Source organism: Balaenoptera physalus (assembly GCF_965194825.1).
Source record: "Balaenoptera physalus genome assembly, chromosome: 4".
Lineage (NCBI taxonomy): Eukaryota > Metazoa > Chordata > Mammalia > Artiodactyla > Balaenopteridae > Balaenoptera > Balaenoptera physalus.
Genome location: NC_138891.1, coordinates 145,750,961 through 145,767,998, shown reverse-complemented (window position 1 = coordinate 145,767,998; position 17,038 = coordinate 145,750,961). Strand labels below are relative to the sequence as shown.

General features: G+C 56.6%; 1 protein-coding gene and 1 long non-coding RNA gene across 2 annotated transcripts in view; one reads left to right on the top strand and one right to left on the bottom strand.

The window, feature by feature from the left end:
- Nucleotides 1-8,984, bottom strand: part of COL18A1 (collagen type XVIII alpha 1 chain) — a 93,099-nt gene extending 84,115 nt beyond the window's left edge. The window contains exons 1-2 of the mRNA XM_082461134.1: nucleotides 8,835-8,984; nucleotides 8,639-8,733 (exon numbers count right to left, since the gene is read on the bottom strand). Of these exons, the coding sequence (XP_082317260.1) occupies nucleotides 8,639-8,733; nucleotides 8,835-8,845 (106 nt within the window). The 5' untranslated portion in view covers nucleotides 8,846-8,984. The remainder of the gene's footprint in view (nucleotides 1-8,638; nucleotides 8,734-8,834) is intronic.
- Nucleotides 2,685-16,344, top strand: LOC309660475. Its single transcript, XR_014263430.1, has 2 exons — nucleotides 2,685-8,605; nucleotides 13,312-16,344. It is a non-coding gene; the product is annotated as an uncharacterized lncRNA (long non-coding RNA).
- The last annotated feature ends 694 nt before the right edge of the window (nucleotides 16,345-17,038 follow it).

The window sequence follows — 17,038 nt, the reverse complement described above, 5'->3', positions numbered from 1 at the left end:
TTCTGCACCCAGAGGGGCTGTCCACACAGGCCGGGAGTGGAGTCAGCAGGGAGGGCAGCCCAGGTCCGTTTAAGATGTCCCATTTCCCCGACACTGACAGTAAAGACTGTGTTGGAATGGGTGGGTTTTCTTTCTGGTTTCCAAACCTCCGCGGCATTCGTAACTATTGCCACAATATAAGGTTATGAAGGAACAGCAGAGCATGGCAGATTCTGAGTCAGCGCCGGCTGGGCCCGAGTCCCCTGGGGATGGAGGCTCATGTTAGCCAGAAAACAGGAAGGTCCTGGCTGCCCCAAGGACACCGGTGACCTGGACCAAGATGGGTCTCCCGGTGCCACGGGGGGACAAGGCCAAGATGTGAGGACCCAAGAGAAGCAGAGGTCACTGCCAACACTACCCGCCGGTGCGGAAGCATGGTAAGCCCGCAACCCTGGGTCAGCCTTGGGACCCACAGAAGTGAGCAAAGTCACAGTCGGAACCTTGAAGTGGGGCAGGAGGGCCGGGCCCTGCAGGGGCACCTGGGCTCAGAAAGGGCCGTCCTCCCCTCCAGGGGCAAGAGGATGAGAAGCAGAGGTGGCCCAGGGCCAGGTGTGGACACGCCCAGGGCGGCAGAAGGAAAGCTGTCTAGTTGAAATAATCATTTATGGTAGAAAAAGCCTCTCCCACCTCCACCAATGGGCTAGCTGCGCCCTCTCCTGAGGGGCCTGCCTTTCAAAGCCCTCAGGCCTCGTGTGAGGGGAAGGAGGGTCTGAGCTGGGCCTGTGGGCGGTGCCTGGCGGCCTGGGGTAGAGCCTCTGGAGAGGGAGCGGGTCTACCCCAGGTGGGGAGACCCCAAAGGTGAGCGTGGACGGGATCAAGGGTGGCTTCCCTTCGTTCTGGTTGGAAGGCTGGGGTGACAGAGGACAGAAAGGACGCCGTCCTGTCTGCTGTCCTCTGAGCAAGCGCTGCCCGGACGACACCCCATCAGGCTGAGCTCAGATTCCCAGCACAGACAGGGCCTCAATCCAGGAACCCCAGGAACCGGCCTGGCTCGCAGAGAACAAGAGGCTCCGTGGAATCTCAGCGGGAGAGTTTTTCAAAATACAGCAGCCTCGTGACAAGATCCAACAGGCAGAGGCAGGTCTGCGATCCCTGGATCACCCCCACGGGACACGTGCGTGGGCGAGACGACGCGGGCACCCGGGCCCAGAACACTTGCAGGACTTCGGAGCTGCGGGCGTGAGTGGGCTGCTTTGTCTAAAACACATGATCGTCTTAGCAGGCGCAGCCCATGGCCAAGTAAGAAGCACAAAAACTGTGTTCCGGTCACGAGGACCCACTTCCTGTTCTTGGTGCTCACCAGGCCCTCCTTCCAGGCCTCGCCCTGACGGGTGGCTTAGGCCATCCCCGATGGTGTTCCCCAGAGCCCAAGGAGGAGTTGTCGGGACACATCCCAGGAAGCTCCCTGCAGGAATGCCCTATTCAGTCCCACAGAGCCCCACTGCCCTCCCCAATTTACAGACCAGAGGCACAGAGACGGTGAGGAATCTGCCAAAGGTCACACAGCGCTCAGAAGCAAAGCTGGAATTAAAACCTGGAGCCTGGGCTCTCAACCCACATAGCAGATGGTGTCCCATCCACAAACACAAAGTGGCCAGCCAGGTTGCCCGCCAGCTGTAATAGACCACGATTTAGTGACTCCATGCTTGTTTTCTGCAAGGACTAGCTCTAACTCCACGCCCACCAAAGCCGAGTAAAGAAAATAAGAGCCACATGCAGCACGTGGCCCCCCAGCACTCTGCCTGCTGGCGCGCGCAGTTTTCCTCTCTGAATTCTCCCGACCCCCACATCACCCCTGCGATGCAGATGAGCCCAGGCCGCTGTCCCTGAGCCGCGATCGTCACGCGTGTCCTACCTCTACAGGAAAAGGCCATAAAAATAAGGGAAAAAAACAACACCCTGCTTTAAGAAATTACACGTTCCCAATTAAAGCCTGCCCACAAACTAGAAAATATGCCAAATATGCCCCCCAGGAGGTGACACCACAGGCAGGCATGACAAGGCGGAAGACAGCGCAGAGACAGAGGATGGATGTCAGAGCAAGGAGAGATGCGGAGGCCAAATAACACTCCAGAACCTGCACCCTCACTGGACGGAAACTCACAAAATAGAGCACAGAAGTGGCATTTCTCCATTTATCAGATTAGCAGGATTTTCAAAGTGACAGTGCCCAGCCCTGGCGGTTTGGGCTGAAAAGCTGCACGGAACTAATATCCATCTGGAGGGATGTCCACCCACCTCCCGAAGGTCCCAACCACAGTCCCCCCTGCACTCAGCCCCAGCACTGCCATGGGGCCTCCCCAGATAGGCAGCCCAGACCCCAGAGTGGATGCTCTCGGCCTGCTGGGGACATAACGGTCTACCCTGCCCTCGGGGACAGGGACAGACCCCAGGGACACTGCTGTTTACCTTCCTGTTTGGGGCAGGCAGGGCGCAAACAGAGGTGCTCAAAAATGACTCAGGAAAGAGGAAGTCAATGGACCAAGGGGCCAGGTGGCTGGGTTCACCACTCACCACCTCCCAGCCTCGGACCAGCCGGGGCGAAAGGAACGCCTTCCCAAGTTCTCCTCTAATGCGAACCCCGACCCCCGGCCCCAGATGCGTGAGCCCCAGCTTGGAAGAGACCCTGGCTCCGTGGGCCAACTGGCTGGTCCAGGGGAGCTCAGGGGCAGGCAGGGCCACCTCAGGGGCTCAGGCCCACCCTGCATCAGGCGCTCGGTCGGCCTGCGGAACATTACCCCCTCTTCCCGTGGCCCTGCCCTCCCGACTGCAAGGGGTGGGGGAGAATCTTCCCGCCTCACACTGTCAAAGCAGCAGCACCCACGTAAATCACGGTTTCCCTTCCAGGATGAAGTCCCCTGGTTGCCTAAATGGAAACGGGGAAGAAAGGTGTCCCTTCGCCCTAGAGGCCATGGGGGCTGTGGATTCAGGCCCCAGCAGAGATGCATTCGGCCTCCAGCTCCCAGCAGCTGGGTCGGTGCTCTTCCCCGGGCCCTCCCCGTTTCCAGGATGAGAGAAGCTTACATTTTTTGCACGGTGGGCACCAAGATGCGGTTCAACCGCTGCTGGGATGTGCCCTCCAGGCACTGCTTTCACATCGGCTCAAGTCTCCCCAAAGCAGAAGGGCGCCTCTCATGCTCACTGAGAACAGCCTGTGCCAGCAGGTTCTGTGCAAACAGGAGACCCAGCTGCCGGAGCCTGGTACCGTCTCCAAGATTTCTGAGCTTGGATGCAAAACAAGGAGGCCTGACCGTGCCTAATTCTGAATCTACTCAAGGAACAGTGCAAAAAGTAGAAACGAGTACTTCGGACCAAAATTAAATGAATGACTGAATGAATAAAAAAATAAATCAGTAACATGCAATATCTGCAGATGTTCCATCCGGGCTCCACGAAAACCACCAACACCAATCCATCAAAAGCACGTACATGGTCTCTGCAGTTTCCATTCAGGCCCTGCCACTGTAACCCACCACCAAGATCTGGTCACACAGGCTCCATCCCCTCGCCCTGCAGCCTCATCCCCGAGCCTTTGGCTCTGGTCTCATGTCCTTTGTGGGGAAACACCCTGTAAAGGTCAACCTTGACCCGTGGCCAGTGCCTGGGCCAGCTGGACCCACCACAGAGCCTCTTGGTCTTGCAGAAACCAGGGGTGGCCAAGAGCCCCGCCCATCACCCCAGCTCAGCGCTGGGTGCCCCTGCCCTGTGCCACCGGCCTCGTCACGGTGCATCAGCCCGGGAGGGTCCCCGTCTGCCAGCACGGAATTCCAGAAAGGTGTACCGGCCTGTGAACAAGTCCTCCTTCCTGGGCACTCGCTGAAGACAGCCAGGAGGCCGTGCCGGGGCTTGTCTCTGCCAGAGGAGCTGGGGTGGGGGTAGGATGCGCCCCTGCAGGCCGGCAGGCGGAGCACAGACACTGCCCTGCGGCCCCCAAGTTTCGTCTGACTCAGCGCATCCGTGATCTAAAGCTCCTTCTGACAGCCGTTCTGCACGGCCCAGACCCGCCAATCGAACACATGACCCCAAGGGCCAGCCCACGTCACCCAGCCACACCCTGCCGGCACCGGGCAGTGCTGGGGAGTGGGACAGAGAAAGCTCCCTGTCTCCACCAAGCATCCCCGAGGGATGCAGGGGACGGTGCGAGGTCCCGGACACGTGTGGAGATACCACGAGCAGCATCCAACACAAGGCACGTCATACACAGGTGCTGTGAGGAGCTTCACAAGGCAACCACCTGCTGCTCAGGGCACCCAGAAGGGGGGGAGGGGCTGTTCCCGCCCCGGATTAGAGCAGGAAACCAAGGCAGCGCCCACGGCCCCAATGCTCCTCCCAAGACTGGCAGGAGGGCAGGGAGGGGCTCAGAGGCCCAGTCCTTCTTGGGAAGGAGCCGGGCCTGGCAGAGAGCTCATCCCAGACCCTAAGCCATCAGCGATGGGAGGTGCGGGGTCCAGAGAAGCCACGTGACCTGGCAAGGGAGCAGAGCTGTGGGGACCCAGGGCACACTGCAGGCACCTCCCACAAAGTTCTCACTGTTCTTCTGGGCCCCTGCCGTCAAAATGTATCAAATGCAATCATCTTATGAGCGTGCCAAACATATATTTTAATTTTCCCAATAATTTATCCCTCCCTCCCGCCAACAGCATCAAGTTTCGGGTAGTTTCACATGTCACATCCTGCAATGTCCACCTTCTACCCAGACATCAGACAGCTGGTGCTTGGCCAGCTGTGTTCTGGGGAGAGGGGCCGCCGTTTCGGGGTTCTCTCTCAGATGACAGCTAACCCAGAGCCTCCAAGCCTCCGAGCAGAGAGCTGAGATTAGAGTGTGCCACCTGTGGTCCGACCCTCGCTGGCATGGGGGTGGCCACGCCTCGACCAGGACTGCAGACGGGCATGTGCCGTGGGGCATAGGCCAGCCACTGCAGACAGAGCCGGGCCTGGGGGCTGCTCGTCAGCCACGGCTGCAGCAAGACCCGCTTGCCCCTCACCCACCCCTCCACTGACCGGCCCTTCCCCGCAGTGCTCAGGCCATGAGAGAGGGAAGTCCGCTGGCCATCGTGTCAGAAGACGGGTCTTGTCCCATTCCGTCACCCACGGAGCGCCAGGACGTTTTCAACAGCCCAGCTGAAGAGAGACCAGGCACTCTGGTGGGGAGAGAGCGAGTGTGTGCACGGATGTGCACGTGTGTACATCTGTATGTGCACATGTGTGTGCGCATTCATTGAGTGCATGCGCAGCTGTATTTTCAGGGTGAAGCAGGGCGGGTGGGGCAGGCTCTCTAGGCCCCGCGAGCTCTGGACAGCTCAGGAGTCAGTTTCTCTCCTTCAAGGTTTCCTTGCAAGGAACTTCCCCCTCCTCCTTCTTTTAAAGGAAAACAAGAGTGCCTTGAAAAACAAGTTTTGCTGAAATTCAAGACTACCTTAGAGGTCTTATTGCTGAACCCTGAAGACTCCCCATCTGTGCTGCCCCTCCAAACGACCCTGCCTCGACAGAAGTTCCTACCCTCTGCTTAGATCACTTACCAGGTGCCTGTGAACCCCAGGATGACAGGCACCCCCGGACACGGGGACCCACAGGGTCTTGGCCGTGTCCTGTTCAAGCCTAAACCCTGCAGGCCCACCGAGGGAGTTGGGGGGAGGCAGGACCACGGCCATCAGCGGAGACCGGGACCCACTGATGGACCCTAGTAGTGAGAAAGGGTGGGACACGCAGGTCTGGGGGTGGGGGTGTGCGGGGAGCTGACGGAGCCTGAGCCCGAAGTCACGTGTGGGAGGGGCCAGAGACAAGACGACTCAAAGCCTAGGGCTCTGGCGTGGCCACAGGCATACTGCAAATGTCCACAGGGCGAGGTCGTTCTTCCTCAGCCCTGAAGGAATGACCCATGGGCAGATGCCACCTTAGCACACGTGACTCCGGTACTTCCTCCGGGAGAGGGGACCGCAGGTAGCACTGAGCCTCCAGGCTCGTAAGCCCGCCCAGCCAAGGTCCCACCAGGTCTCTGGCTATGGGGGAAAGCACACGATGCCATTCAAGAGCGTCAGAATGACAGCGGCCAAGCTTAAACAAAACAGCAGAAGTCGTTATTTATTTATTTTTTTGGTCAAGTACAGCCCAGAGACAGACTCGGGAAAATGCATCATTTGGGGTCAGAAAAAAATGTTCAAATCAGCAAACGGGGCTAAAGTTTTTGACTCCCAAGGGTAATTTTGAAGCGTTTCTAGAACAAATTGAGCCCCTGCTAAGTCAGGCGTTCACATACTTTTGCTCTTCTCCAACATCTAGAGAGGCAATTATTATCCCATTCCAAGGGGACTTGGTCCCAGCAGGGAAAGGAGCCTGTGTTCTCCCAGCACGGGGGAGGGGCGGGCGGCACACAAGCCCTGCTGAGCGTGCTTCCTGCTTTATGCTCCGGGGAACAAAAAGAGCACATTCTGTTAGGCACCTTGCAAGGGAAGGGGCTCCCTTCCTTCTTGGGGACCTGAGACTACGGCAAACCCCCACTGCAGCCACGTGGCGGGACAGACGATAAAGCGCACCATTTCTAGGGCTTCCCTGGTGGCGCAGTGGTTAAGAATCCGCCTGCCAATGCAGGGGACATGGGTTCGAGCCCTGGTCCGGGAAGATTCCACATGCCACGGAGCAGCTAAGCCCATGCGCCACAACTACTGAGCCTGCGCTCTAGAGACCGCGAGCCACGGCTACTGAGCCCGCATGCGACAACTACTGAAGCCCGCACGCCTAGAGCCCATGCTCCGCAACAAGAGAAGCCACTGCAGTGAGAAGCCCGTGCACCACAAGGAAGAGTAGCCCCTGCTCGCCACAACTAGAGAAAGCCTGCGCACAGCAACAAAGACCCAGCGCAGCCAAAAATAAATAAATAAAATAAATAAATTAAAAAAAAAAAACCACCATTTCTTGAACTGTCACTCCACCATCCACCACCCCCCAGAGTCTGCATTAACTTGAACACCTAGAGATCTCATCTCACCCAAGCTCCGGAACACAACATTTGATTTTTTCTTCTCTGTGAGGCTCAAAGTCAACACCCTTGACTTCCTCTCCTTGATTACAAAGTTTCGTAAGCCGGGGTGTGGATGCTTCAGTGTCTTTCCTTTTCCCGACTAGACATAATTATAAAAGAGCCTTCAGGCTTACGCATTCCTGCACATGTCTGAGGGGATGGCCCCTGAAGCCACGATGTGGTCCCGGGCAGTCATAAGAACCCCAGGAACCCCGGGGACCACAGAACCCTATAAGGACAAACACTCCCTAAATGCCCCACCCCCAGAGTTAACGCAAATACCTGAGGAGTTATCTGCTACACTACAAACAGGTGCTTTCCGCACATCTATTTATGAGGTGGTTACTTTTTTAAAAGGTCTGTGCTGCCGTTTAACGATGACCAAGCCGACTGGAAACAATGAAACAAATTATTATGGCTCTCTCCCCAGAACACTTCCCTCCAGCGACACCCCCCAGCTGTGGCAGCAGGTGTGCGACTGCTGTGCTGACCACAGCGAGCAGTCACTCTGGCCGCGGGGAGCCGGCTGCCCGGGACGGATGTCAGGGCAGGCAGTCTATTTCCACCTGCGATAAAGCACCTATGCTTTGCGGGCGGGGGCTCCCCTCGGGTCTGGCACCTCCACCGGCTCCTCCCGGGCCCTTGCTGGGCAGGTTGGGAAGAGGACGTGGGCCGCCGCGTGTTTGGCAATGGGGTCCCAGGAGCTGGGGGCAGAGGAAGTTTCAGCGCGGTCAGAACGGCCTTGCGGACCCCAGTTTGCGGTCCACGCAGGAGCAGCGGCGGGCGGGCGCCGCCAAACAACGGACCCCTGCGCATTGTTCTCTCGGCGGCTGCTCGGCGCTCGGCCGCATCAAAGGGACCGCGCGCAACCCGACACCGCGGCGGGCGCGGGGGCAGAGGCCTGGCGGCCGGGGCGGCGCACAAAGGCTGGCCCTGGGGAAACCTGGGCAGTTTTGCCTCAACAGGTTGGAAACAACACGGCTGCGCCCCGCCCCGCACCGTCCTCCCCGAGACCTGCTGGACTCCGCGCGCCGTTACGCTGGGGCCCAGAGGCGCTGGGAGGCACCAGGCCGGTGAGGGCGACACAGGCCCGCGGTCAGGCTTCGGATGCCCGGGCGCCTCCGAGCCACCGCGCGTGTAACGGCCGTCACCACGACCTCGGCTCCGGGACCTCACTGGCCCTCGGCCCGCAGCGCTGTCCGTCGAGCGCACCAACTTCCCCGCAGAGTCGCCGAAGTTTGGTCACGAGGGTCTCAGGACGCAGCTGGCCCGCACCATCCCCAGCCCGGCCCGCTCCCCGAGTCCCGGGCGCGCCCAGGTGGCGCGAACCCCCGCAGTCGAGGAATGAATGGCCGTCGCAGGACGCTCGGGCACACGGCCCCGGCCCGACCCCGTCCACCCTCCGACCGCCCCCCGCGTGCCACCTGCGCGCGTGGGTAGAGCCGGGCCGCCTCCGGGACCGAAGCCGAGATGGGCTGGGGTGAGGACGTCGCCGCCTGGGACCTGCCAGAGACCCGCACAAAGTGCGGCCGGAGGCGGGCGGGCCAGGTGCGAGCACTCTCGCGTCCCCGCTGGTCTTACCTGGCTCTGCGGACGCCGCGCTGACCCCGAGCAGCAGGACCAGGGGGGCGAGCAAGTCCAGGAGGCGCCGCCGCCGCGGCCGCAGCCAGGGCCACCTGCGGGCACAGGCCACAGGTTAGGGTACCGCGCGCGCCCCCGTCCCCCGCCCGTGAGCCCCCGCTGCCCCCGCCCGTCCCCGACACCGCGCGGCCCGCACCTCGGCGCCATGCTCGGCGGGCCGGACCGTCTGTGCCGCGGGATGTTGCGCCTCCGCCGCGGTGCGCCGGCTCGGCCGGCCGCGCTCTGACCGCCGCGGGGACCAGGCGGAGGGCGGGCGGGGGCGGAGCTGGTCAGGGGGTAGGACGGGCCAGGGCAGTGGGCGGGAAGGGGGCCGGGCAGGGGGCAGGGCCTGGCGCGGAGTAAACCCTGCGCGGAGCGGGGTGCGGACCCGGAACCCGACCATGGGCCGCTCCCCGGGTCCTAGCACCGCTGCGCTGCAGCCGCAGTGTTTCTCCCCCGACCCCCAGTCCCCAGGCAGCGTGGCCGGCCCGAGCCCCGGCCTCAGGAAGAGCTGCCCCTGCCGCTGCCCAAGGCGGCACCTGGGGTCTCGGGCTGCAAACCGGGGCAAGGTCCAGGGACACGCAGTGTGTCCAGCCCGGCGTCTCTTCGGGAAGGTGACCGTAACCAGGGGATTCGTCCTCAGGCCCTGAGTCCGATGGGGCAGCAGGAAGGCGGGCGATTTAAACAAAGACGTTCCTCGCCAGGGGGCGACGGATGGAGGAAAGGGGAGCCGGGCTTCTCCTGCCCAGCCTCGTGGGAGCCGAGGCCGCGTCATGGCAGCCCATCCGGCCTCGCTGCTTCCACGGACTTGGGGCCCAGAAGGGTCACGTTCCCCACGGCCCACTCCCACGTTGCGCGCACTCCAGAAACCCCCCAGGGGATGGGCCCTGCGCCCCACGAGGTGTCTGCTCTGGCGCTCCTGCCTCCAAGACCTGGCCCAGGAGGCCCCTCCCCCTGCTGGAGGTCCAGCTGCCCCCCCCGCCCCCCGCAGCTCTGGGAGTTCGGTCTGGCCCTTTCCATTTACGCAGGCCACTGCTCCCCAACCCCCAGCTGACCGCCTGACCTCAGGACCCAGATCCTTCCTCCAGGCAGCTGCGAAAGGGGTCCACTCCTCAGACCACCCACAGGCCTCTCCAGGCAACCAGAGCCCCTCACATCGACCTCTTAAAGTAAACTCACATTTCCCTGGATCTGGTCCCCTCATGGTTTGCAGAAAACAGGGGCCCCAGTGCCGTCAAAACCAAGGGTCCCAGTGCCATCGCCCTTGGCTTAGTATCTCTGCTAAGCCCTATGGATTCACCCCCCTCCTTCCCCACTGCCACCTCCTGATCCGGGTTCATCTCCTGCCTGACCCCTGAGCAGTGTCTGCAGCGTAGACTCTCTGGGCCTCTCCACACCCCTCTCCTACCACCCACACCCCAAGGCATGCTGCTGGGTACTCCCTGTGGCACTGACAGCACCGGCCTCACCCTCTCCTGGCCTAGAGGCCAAGCCCCTGGCCTGGTCCAAGCCGGGCGCCCTCCAGGCACCTCTCGTATCTACCCATCCTCCACCACCACCTCCCCAGGCCCCGGCCAGCGGGCTTCTCCTGGACCCTCCTGACAGTGGCTCGCAGCCCCTCCCTCTGCCCCTGCTGGCTCTCCAGCCTAAGCAGAGGGCCTGCTGGAATTCCAATCCCATCGCGTCATCCTGCCTCCCCTGTCTGCTTTAGTCCTCAGAGGCGGATGGATACTGCCCTGCACCCCAGGCCCTGCCCACCCCGCACCCCGGGCCCTGCCCGCCCCGCACCCCAGGCCCTGCCTGCCCCACCTTGCTGTGCCTGTCCACCTGCTTGCTCCTCCGTCCTCACCTGACTTCGAACCTCCAGGTCCAGAGAAAAGTGTGCTCATGGTCCATGGCGAGGAGAGAAAGCAGCTTAGAGGATTGTGACCTCATTTTTTTAAAATGAAGAAGAACAGCATTGAATAGAAATGCAAAACTTTTGTTGTATATGTGGATGGAGGGGTGGGGTGGGGTCCATGTGCTCTGTGTGTCTGCCGACAGGTATGTGTGAAGGGGATGCATGAGTCTGTGATGGAGCTGTTTCTGTGACTGTGTGTGGTGTGTGCATGTGTGTCTGTTCGTGTTGTTACCGAACCAAACTTGGGTCTGCTCTCCCAGTTGCAGCAAAGCCAACTGACTGACACTGGGCTGTGGTGAAGAACAGTACGGCATTTATTATTGCAGGCGCCAAGCAAGGAGACCGGTCAGCTCATGTTCAAAAGACCCAAACTCACTGATGGCTTTCAGGGAAGGCAGCGTTAGGGGTGAGGGTTGCAGCTCATGGACTTTCTTCTGATTGGTTGGTGGTGAGGTAACCAGGAGTCAGTATCATCGACCTTCTGGTTCCTACCAGTCTGGGGTCTGCATGCTTGTGGTCAGCATGTGGTCACCATCCTCCTCCTGGGTGAGCGTCTTAGTTTCTGCAGAACAGCTCAGAGATCTGCGTCGGGTTGCTGTGTGTATCCCTTGAGGAGGAGCTAGGACTCTGTTTCACCGCTGACTATGGTTGAAGCTGTCATTGCTGCTCTGGACTGACTGCTACTCCTTTGTTTCTGGTTCCCTTACTTCTCTAATTAGTAACTGCTTGAGTCTGCTCTTTGGAACTCAGGGGAGGCCTAGGAGACTAAAGCTTCTTTTACAAACAAGAAATGGGGGACACGGAGGCGCTTTTGTACCCAGGAGGGCCCTGCAGGGTCCTGCTCGGTTTCAGTGTGTCATGCCCCTGTGTGTGTGCTGTGTTCATGTGTGTGGTGGGCATGTCCTGGGTCCTGATGGTGTCCCTTCCTGTGCCTTGTGGCCCATCTGTCCATCTGTCCATGGGCTGTGGCCCTGCTCCAGGGTGAGGAAGCTGAAGGGCAGGGCTCTTCAACCTCTTCCCTCTCCCCTGCCCTCCCAAACCAACCCACTGGGCCTGACTGTGGGTTTGGGAAGGAGAAGCTGGACCAGGGGGGGCAGTGCTGTGTCCCTGCCCACACTGGGGCCTGGGATTTACCATCTCTCTCCTCTCTCAGGTTGGGAGCCCCACAGCAGGGGTGAGCCCACCTTTCTGGGCTTTGGGGGGAGGGCCAGCTTCAAGGGGCATTCTGTGTCATGAAAAGTGCTACAACAACAAAAAATACAAAAGTAAGACTTTTTACCGTGAAACACTTATGATTGCTGAACTTATAGCTGTGAAAGTACGTATCTTGTGCTCATTTTTTTCACTGAATGTCTTATTGCAGACTCACTGCTATGTGTCTCCACAGTTCCCACGGCTTTCTCATCTTTTTCTTATTAGAGTTTTATTTTTTCTTTTATATCCACAAGTAATATGTTATCACTGTAGAAAAATACAAACTGTATGCACACACAAAGAAAAGAAGACCCCCAAGCAGCACTAAGCACCACTGGGCGTGTGTCCTCCCGCCCTCCTCCACAAGGACCCCACCCTCCGGGGGGACAGACCCAAATCAACTCGCCCCAGAGAAGGACCCCAGCCGTGCTCAGTGCTGTGCAGGGTCCTCGGGGCTCAATCTGGGCAGCAGGGGTGGCCCAGGCCTGTGGGTGCCCCACAAGGGGCTTGGGGGGTGCCGGCGACATCCAGGAGCAAAGGCCTGGGGGCGGAGCGCGTCCGGGGGAGGGCCAGCCCAAGCGCAGTACAGTTCTGGGACACGTGGTGCATCTGGTGAGGAGGCTGGAGCTTAGAGAGAAGTGCTGACCCGCCTGAACTCAGGTGCAGGCCTCTCTCCTCTGTGCCTCGTGCTGTTTCCCATCCCTCTCCACTGCAGGGGGTCTCGCGGCTCCTTCCGCAGGGAGAAATGACAAATGACAGATGCCACAGAAGTGCTGTGCTCGTCCCAGCTCATCCTGGTGACACGCAGGGTTGGGGACTCCCAGACACCCATCCAGCAGGGACCCGCAAGCCCAGGATGCTTGATTGACGTCGCCCACCCACAGAAGGCTCTGGGTTGGTTTGTGATTTAAATCGACACAGGGTTTTCCAAAACCACAGTGGACTTGCTGAAGTCTGGGGCCTGTGCAGCGGGCGCCCGCCTGCTCCGTGGGCGCGTCCTGGGTGGGGACTGTGGGTTGGTGCAGGGAGAGAGGGGGTGTACAGGGAAGGGGCCGCGGGGCCAGCGGCACAGAGCAAGGCCAGGGACGAGGAAAGGGCAGGACCTCTGACCTCAGCCCAGGCTGTCCGGTCTCCTTGTGTCCAAAGAGACACCATGGGGCTTGCTGTGCTACAAAAGTAACTTTTCATCAGGAGAGGAAGAAAAGTTACATGGTAGGCAGAGCCCGCTGTGAAAAACACAAAGCCTATCCAAAAAGTGTATCTAGTCACACGTCAGTTCTCAGGCCCTAATGGCCGGTCCACTGGATCTGAGACGCAGTTGTGGCCTGACAGTGAATGGACCGGCTGACCCTGGCCCTGGGCTCTGACCTCTGTTGGACTCTGCCCCCCACACTTCCTCCATTGCCCAGTTTCTTCTCTCCGCCTCACTCGTCACCATGTGAGTGAGAGTGTATATTTATTGGTTTCCATGCTTGCTGCCCTCAAGGCCAGCCCCCTACCTTGTGCCCAGGCATCACACCTTTTGTCTTTGCACCTGCAGCTCCTGGGGTGACACCTGCCTCTGGTGGATGTCGGATAATTACCTGCCAAATGAAAGATGGGAATTGCCACTGCCTTTTGCAGCCTGTGGATCTCAGCCCTTCCCCTCAGCTTCACCTGGACTTCAGTCTCTGACCGGCGAAACCCTGGGCACCGGGCAGGGCAGCTGATGAAGCCGGTTTTCATGGGGGGATTTGTCAGAGCAGAATTTGGAAACAGCAAGTGAATGGTGAGACATACATGAAATAGACTACTACATCCCCATGAAAAATCTAATTAAATGAGAAATGTTTATGTGGAAAAGCCACGTCCCACGCCATGGATGCCACGTGGTGCCGTGATAGGAAACACGCATGTGAGGAGGTGACGAGCCAGCTGTGAGAAGTGACTGTCAAAGGTTCATAACACACATTTCTATTAATTTTGGACCATGCCACTTCCTCATTTCACTGTTGCACGGAAATGCCTCAGCTCCCGTTGAGTCACGGGGGAAGGGGAGGGGTCCCCGAATTCTCAAGTGCATCATCTAATGGCCCAGGATGGTCTGTTTCTCGAGAACTGCCTCCTCTCCACTGAGGCTCATCAATACAAAGGAAACGCATGTTGCCAACTCCCTCAGATGGAAGGAAGGTGTCTGGGTGACTCTCCCGCCCCCCATTTCCTGCCCACATGGCAGCCTTCCAGCACAAACAGCACCCCCGGCCCCTTCCCTTCCCTGGGGCGTGACCACGACAAAGCCACTTCGTTCAGACAAGTTAATCGGAGGGTTGCTTTCCCCCTCCACGTGAGTTAGGGTGACTGCTGAGTGCAAACCAACCCCCAACTAAACACCACACACACACAGCCTGGGTCTGCTCACACTCAGGATCAGCGTTAGAACATCTCCAGCCCTGACTCCGCCAGGGATTCGGCCTTTGTCCTCCCTGCCACCCCCCCACCCTCAGTGTCCGCGGATCTCAGCCTGACCGCCTGGCCCTCAAAGCAGTCCCAGCCAGCAGCGCGTCAGGCTGGCTGACTTCCCTGCAGAGCGCTTATCACTAATATTCTTGTTCCTTTATTTGTTCACTTGTCCGTTTATTTGCTTGTGGTTTTCCCACTTCCTTCCAGTAGAATTCCGCCTTGCCCCCGGCCCCCATAAGGGATGGTGTCTTTGCTTTGTGCACCACAGACCAGAAGGAAGGAAGGAAGGGAGGGAGGGAGGGAGGAAGGAACGCAGGTATATTTCAGCTGAGAAGGGCAGTTCCAAGTGCTCCTTCTCACGAGTGACACGAGAGCCCCAGGATGGAGCCTCCAGGGTGGGACCGGTTTGTACCTAACACAGCCTCCAACCTCCTTCCCCCGCACAACCTGCTGGGGCACCCCTCCTCCACCTGCCCTCACCCCCAATCAGAGTGAGAGCCCATTGAATTGACTCGATTATAGCTCACTAAAAACCCCAAATGTTACAAATAAAGCTAAGGTCGCCCTGACCCACCTCCGCACCTCAGCCTCCTGCCAAGTTAGTCCTTGTCACTATCTTTCTGCTGGCTTTTAAACATACATTGTATAGATATTTGTTACTTTAGAAATGTAGAAAGTTGTTTTGTGAAAATTTAAAAACATACATGGGATAATGCTCGTGGTTCTAAACCTTGCTTTAGGGACTTCCCTGGTGGCACAGTGGTTAAGAATCCGCCTGCCAATGCAGGGGATACGGGTTCGATCCCTGGTCCGGGAAGATCCCACGTGCCGCGGAGCAACTAAGCCCATGTGCCACAACTACTGAGCCTGAGCTCTAGAACCCGAGAGCCACAACTACTGAGCCCACGTGCCACAACTACTGAAGCCCGTGCACCCAGAGCCTGTGCCCTGCAGCAAGAGAAGCCACCGCAATGAGAAGCCCATGCACTGCAATGAAGAGTAGCCCCTGCTCACCACAACTAGAGAAAGCCCGCGCACAGCAACAAAGACCCAACGCAGCCAAAAATAAATTAATTAATTAAAAAATAAATAAACCTTGCTTCATTAACACAATAACTCTTGACACATCAGTATATACAAATTTATTTGTTTATTTATTTTTAAAATATTTATTTATTTGGCTGTGCTGGGTCTTAGTTGCAACATGCAGGATCTAGTTCCCTGAACGGGACTGAACCCGGGCCCCCTGCACTGGGAGTGCAGAGTCTTAACCACTGGACCACCAGGAAAATCCCCATATACAAGTTTATTTAAACGACTGCACACATATTCCATGGAAATAGCATACTGAGTGATCCCACCTTAATGAGATTTAAGTTGTTTTCAATCATTTGCTTAAAATAATGTACTTCCTTGAAAAGGGATAGAAACAGTGAGACAGAATGAAACGAGTAATACCGAAAACAGAAAGCACAGTAAACAGATGGAGAATGGTTTTGACAGGCTGATCAGTAACCTCAACTTGGCCAAGGAAAGAATCCGTGAATCTGAAAGTAGCTCTACAGAAGTTATCCCAACTGAAAAACAAAGAGAAAACAGAATGAAAAAAGAACAGAGCAATGCATCCAAGGGCTGTGGGACAATGGCAGTCTAATGTCCATAAAATTGGAATCAAATTTTATGGAGAAAGGAGACAGTGGGAGGAATAGAGGAAATATCTGGAGGAAAATGGCTGAATGTTTTCCAAGGGCAACAACAGACCCCAAACCATAGATCAAAGAAGCCCAGAGCGGATGCATCAGGATAAATGCCCCACCCCCAAGTCAAACAAACAAAAAAAACCCAAAAAAACCCATATGCATAACATATTCAAGCTGCTGAGAAAAAAAAGACATAGAAAAAAATCTCTAAGGAAACCAGAGAAAAAAATAGATACATTACATGCAGAGAAATAAAGATAAGAGTTATAGCAGAATTCTCTTCAGAAACCATGCAAGCTAGATGACAGTGAAGGGATATCTTTATAACCCTGAAAGAAAAAAAAGTGTTAGGTCAGAATTCTGTACCAGTGAAAATATCTTTTAAAAATTAAGGATTAAAAAAAAAAAAAAGACCATCTCAGATAAACAAGAACTATGGGAATTTACTGCTGGCATTCCTGCTCTACAAGACATGATAAATGACGTTCCTCAGTCAGAAAGAATATGGTATCTGTCTGCCAACTGGATCTTCACCAAAAAATGAAGGGTACCAAAAATGTAAGAAATGAAGATAAGACAAAGTTTTTTTCCCTTATTTTTAATTGCTATAAATTATAGCTGCCATCAAGAGGAAAAACAGTAACATTGTATTGCACTGATAGCATACATGAAAGTAAAATGTATGATAGTAACCTCAGGAAGGGTGGGAGGGAGGAATTAGGAAAATATTGTATTTGAAATGTATGTGAAATGGCTAATGCTATTTGAATGTAAACTCTGATTAATTTAAGATTTATATTGTAAACCCTAGGACAACCACTAAAGTTTTTTTTAAGAGGTAAAAGTAGTAAGTCAAGAGGACATAAAACAGAATGATAAAAAAAAATGTTCAATTAACCAAAAGAAGGCAGAAAAAGAGTAAAAGAGAAACAAAAAAACAAGTAGAAGACAGCTAGCAAAATTACAATTTTAATCCAATCATCAATGATCATATTAAAAGTGAACGGTCTAAACACACCAGGTAAAAGGTAGAGATGGTCAGATGGGATTTAAAAAAAAGTACGTCATGTCTACAAGAAATCCATGTTAAATATAAAGACACATGCAAGTTTCAGGTATAAGGATGAA